The sequence below is a fragment of the Homarus americanus genome, unplaced genomic scaffold, assembly GCF_018991925.1.
Source record: "Homarus americanus isolate GMGI-L3 unplaced genomic scaffold, GMGI_Hamer_2.0 scaffold23005, whole genome shotgun sequence".
NCBI classification, from domain to species: domain Eukaryota; kingdom Metazoa; phylum Arthropoda; class Malacostraca; order Decapoda; family Nephropidae; genus Homarus; species Homarus americanus.
The window spans coordinates 32,513-37,399 of record NW_024725835.1 but is presented as its reverse complement, the minus strand read 5'-3'; the positions used below and the strand labels follow the sequence as shown (position 1 = coordinate 37,399).

Here is a 4,887-nt window from a genome sequence, read left to right as displayed (position 1 = left end):
TGTTTGTCTGTTTGTAACTTTTGTGTTGATGGTCACTATAGTCATGTCAAGGGTGAGGGTCCTTTCACCTCCGTCAACCTCACTTCACTGTCACCTCCATATGTGACCTCTTTTGGCACAAAGTATATTTATTGTTTTGTTCTCTGGAATAACCTGGCGTTCACAGTTAACCTTTGACCTCAATCATCACTGTGAGTCCTCCTCGATCTATGAACACAGTGAGTCCTCCTCGACCTATGAACACAGTGAGTCCTCCTCGACCTATGAACACAGTGAGTCCTCCTCGACCTATGAACAGTGAGTCATCCTCGACCTATGAACACAGTAGGTCCTCTCGACCTATGAACACAGTGAGTTCCTCCTCGACATATGAACACAGTGGAGTCATCCTCGACATATGAACACAGTGAGTCCTCGACCTATGAACACAGTGAGTCATCCTCGACCTATAAGACACAGTGGGTCCTCCTCGACCTATGAACACAGTAGGGTCCTCCTCGACCTATGAACACTGTGAGTCCTCCTCGATCTATGAACACAGTGAGTCCTCCTCGACCTATGAACACAGTGAGTCCTCCTCGACCTATGAACACAGTGAGTCCTCCTCGACCTATGAACACAGTGAGTCCTCCTCGACCTATGAACACAGTGAGTCCTCCTCGACATGAACCTCCTCGACCTATGAACACAGTGAGTCATCCTCGACCTATGAACACAGTGAGTCCTCCTCGACCTATGAACACAGTGAGTCCTCCTCGACATATGAACACAGTGAGTCATCCTCGACCTATGAACACAGTGAGTCCTCCTTGACCTATGAACACAGTGAGTCAACCTCGACCTATGAACACAGTGAGTCAACCTTGACCTATGAACACAGTGAGTCCTCCTCGACCTATGGGCACAGTGAGTCATCCTCGACCTATGAAACGTGAGTCAGCCTCGACCTATGAACACAGTGAGTCCTCCTCGACCTATGAACACAGTGAGTCAACCTCGACCTATGAACACAGTGAGTCATCCTTGACCTATGAACACAGTGAGTCCTCCTCGACCTATGAACACAGTGAGTCAACCTCGACCTATGAACACAGTGAGTCATCCTCGACCTATGAACACAGTGAGTCCTCCTCGACCTATGGGCACAGTGAGTCATCCTCGACCTATGAACACAGTGAGTCCTCCTCAACCTATGAACACAGTGAGTCCTCCTCGACCTATGAACACAGTGAGTCATCCTCGACCTATGAACACAGTGAGTCCTCCTCGACCTATGAACACAGTGAGTCATCCTCGACCTATGAACACAGTGAGTCATCCTCGACCTATGAACATAGTGAGTCATCCTCGAACTACATCGTATATTTATTTTTTTATTTTTTATTATTTGTCTTCATTAGGTCTCAAGTTTCTTTACATATCGATTGTAACTGAAGGTTATTTTCTTCACCTGTTCTTACCTGTAGTGATGACAGGTCAGGTCACCTCCAGGTGCTGAACCTTTTCTTCCTAGTAACTACTTTAAGTATTCAAGTAAGAAATTGATCTAAGAAACTTTTTCGACTGTAAGAAAATTGACTTTGAAGTAACTTTTTTGGAGTAAGACAATTACTTTTAACTATTTTAAATCGTGGAGTAAGAACGTAGTCTTTGAAGTAACTGTCTTTCATTGTAGTAAGAAAACTGTTTTAAAAGAGTTTTTCTTGTTCGTCTGGTAAGATTAATTGAGGTCTGGTCATCTCCACGGGCCTGAAAATTGTCTTGGAAGTATTTTTTTATCCGGGGTGTTGGAGTAAGAAGCGAGGAGGAGGAGGAGGAGAGGTGGTGGTGGAGGTGGTGAGGAGGAGGAGGTGAGGTGGGTGGGGGGTGGGAGGGAGGTGGTGGTGGTGGTGGGTGGGGGAGGAGGAGGTGAGTGGTGGTAGGGTGGAGGAGGAGGTGGTGGTGGTGGTGGAGGGAGGGGAGGAGGAGGAGGAGGAGAATGGTGCAAATGTGTGGGTCCGGAGCCCCAGTAGGGTAATCCCAATGCGTCGGATCCTGGAACCACCAGATGGCAGGATCAGACGAGAAGTGTTCACCACACCTTGTTCCTCGACCTGCCAGCCAGCCAGGTAGTCTCTACCCCTCCTGCCCCACCCCCTCCTGCCCCCCCGCCCCTTCTGTCCCCTCCTCCACCTCCTGCCCCTCCCCCTCCTCCCCCTCCTTCCCCTCCTCCTTCTCCCTGCCCTCCCCTTCCTCCACCTCCTACCCCTCCCCCCCCCCCTCCCCTCGTCCACCCCCCCCCCTCCTTCATCTCCTACCCCTCCTCCACCCCTTCCACTTCCTCCCTACATCCTCCTCCTACCTCCTCTCCCCTCCCTTCTTCCTCCTCTTCCTCCCCCTCTTCTTCCTCCTCCTCCTTTCCCTCCTCGTCCTCCTCCTCTTCCTGGAATCCAATCTATCTATCTAGCTCCCGGAGAAGGAAGAAGAAGAAGAAGAAGAAGAAGAAAGAAGACGACCCCTAACACTGAGCCTCTAATCTCCACCCAGTTGCCTTTGTATTGTCTTGATGTATTGTTTAAAAGGAAGACAAAGTTCTCCTTAACTTTTCAGAGGGAGGGAAGGAAGGGGGGGGGAGGAGGAGGAAGGATAGAGTATAGAGGGAGGGAAGAAAGGGGTAAGGTGGAGGGGAGGATGGAAGTAAGGAAGGAAGGGATGGAGTAAAGAAAAAAGAAGGAAAGGAGGAAAATTAGAGAGGGGAGTACATAGTTCTCAAGTTTCCAGAGAGAAGGAAGGAATGAAGGAGGAGGAGGAGGAAGAATAATAGGTAGAGGAGGAAGAAGAAAAAGAGTAGAAGAGGAAGAGGAGGAAGAAGAAGAGGTAGAGGAGGAAGAAGAAGAGGAAGAATAAAAAATTGAGATCCTGAGAGGTATGCCGACCAGCTGTGTGTCGTGGTGGAGACTGATGGTCGATCACACTCACCCGTCAATAACATTAATTTGTCTCAGTCAGATACCTTTACACCTACCCCCCCCCCTCCTTCTCGCCACCACCTACCCCTCACCTCCCCTCACCTCCCACCCAAGCCCTATCCTCTCCTTACGTACCATCCTTCCCCTCACCTACCCTCACTTCACCTCTCACCTTCTTTCACCTCTCCCCCTTTTTTTTTGATTAGAGAGGGTGAAAGAAGATTAGAGGTGGAGGAAGGAAGTTATAGTTCGGAAATTGAAGAAATTTAGGAGAGGGCGGACATGACCGCCTTGCTGTGGGTTAGGTAAGCTAATAGTGTGTTAGGGTTGTGTCATGGGTTAGTTATTGTCTGTCGGTACAGGCGCTAGACATTCTACCCTATCCCATATATGGGTGTTTTAATGGCCTTATTTCATATTCCGCCGACCCTACTGGCGGATGCTGGTCTAGGGAGGTTGTCTATTGCCTGGCCGTGTAGATCGGGGGTGGTAATGGACCTTTTGAGATTTGGTAACTTTTTGGGGAACCATGTATGGTTGTTGTCGTTATCTGGTGGGAGTCTTTGAAGGAGTTCTTGCTCTGATCGTTCTATATTTTGCCAGATTCTGCTGGCCAGGGTGTGCAGCTGCTGGTTGATTGGTTTTATTCTCAGGTCTCTATGTATCTCGGCTGTGGTTCTGGTGAAGGGGTATCTTTCACCTGTGACGAATCTTAGGGTTTCATTTTTAACCACCTGTAATTTTAATATTTGAGTGGTGCTCATAGTATGAAGAGGTACTGCTGGGTAAGTTAATATCGGTGTGATAAATGATGTCACCAGGCGGAGTTTTATTTTCTCAGAAAGTGCGTTAAAGCGGTATAGTTTTCTCAGCTCTCTTCTTGCCTTTTCCTTCCTGCTGTGGACTTGATGGGAGTAACCTGTCGTGGATATATGCAGGCCCAGGAGGGTCCCTCTGCTTTTGTATTCTATCTGGTCATTAATTATTGGTTACTAATGGATGGGTTTTCATTCTACATAAGGGTATTACTGTAGATTTCGGGGGACTGGTTTAAATGTTCTTTTCTTTTTCTCTTAGTTATTTACCCTTTCTATTTCCCGTCTGGTGTTGTCGACCTGTAGTGCTCGTGGTGTTTTTCGATGTGTTGTTGAGTGATGTCATCTGCATACATTATATCTTCGTTTCCTCCCTTACTTCCCTCCCTAGCCCTTACCTCCCCTTACCTCCCCTTACACAACCCCCAACACAAACCACTCCCCCTCCCTCCCTCCCTAACCTTTCTACTCACTCACTCACTAACATGATCCGAGCCAAACTTAACTTACCCCTAACCTAACCTAACCTAACCTCGCTCAAAATTCGTTGTTTTAGCTTGAAAATTAGGTTCGGTACCAAGTTCGTGTCAGTGGGCACCGGGAACACACACACTGCTGATGGTCTTGTTAATATGAGTGACTGTGTTAACTGATTGATGTACTCGTATGGTGGGCCGTGTTATGAACTCCTTAATCTCTCTCTCTCTCTCTCTCTCTCTCTCTCTCTCTCTCTCTCTCTCTCTCTCTCCTCTACAGCTATTACCCCTGCTGGCTCTTCACGTACTGCTTCTTACGGCGTCTTTCCTGCTGTATTCCCTCCTCCTGTACCTGCTAACCTCTCTGCTGCTCTAGCTGTCCTTCCTCCTGCCTGCTTCTGCTTTTCCCTACCGCCTGTGTCCACTGTTTTCTGTTATATCACTGTTATTGTGCTTCCTCCTCTGTGTGTGTGTGTGTGTGTGTGTGTGTGTGTGTGTGTGTGTGTGTGTGTGTGTGTGTGTGTCCAAAGTATTGGTCTGTCGCCTGTGAGAGAGACGTCAAGATGAGTGGACGTTTGAGATAAGTGCGTGTGTTGTTTCTTGCTGTTGGCGTCCCTCCTCCTCCTCCTCCTCCTCTTCTTCTTCTTC

The 4,887-nt window shown here is 48.3% G+C and overlaps 1 protein-coding gene across 1 annotated transcript; it reads left to right on the top strand.

Annotated features, from left to right (window-relative positions):
- The first annotated feature begins 504 nt into the window (after positions 1-504).
- On the top strand, positions 505-813 carry LOC121865301 (protein TRACHEARY ELEMENT DIFFERENTIATION-RELATED 7A-like). The gene has a single exon (XM_042364642.1). It carries the CDS (start codon positions 505-507, stop codon positions 811-813), a length of 309 nt encoding a protein of 102 aa, XP_042220576.1.
- The last annotated feature ends 4,074 nt before the right edge of the window (positions 814-4,887 follow it).

What these genes read in the sequence shown, in the direction of transcription:
- LOC121865301 (XM_042364642.1), top strand. Translation starts at nt 505, where the DNA reads ATGAACACTGTGAGTCCTCCTCGATCTATGAACACAGTGAGTCCTCCT.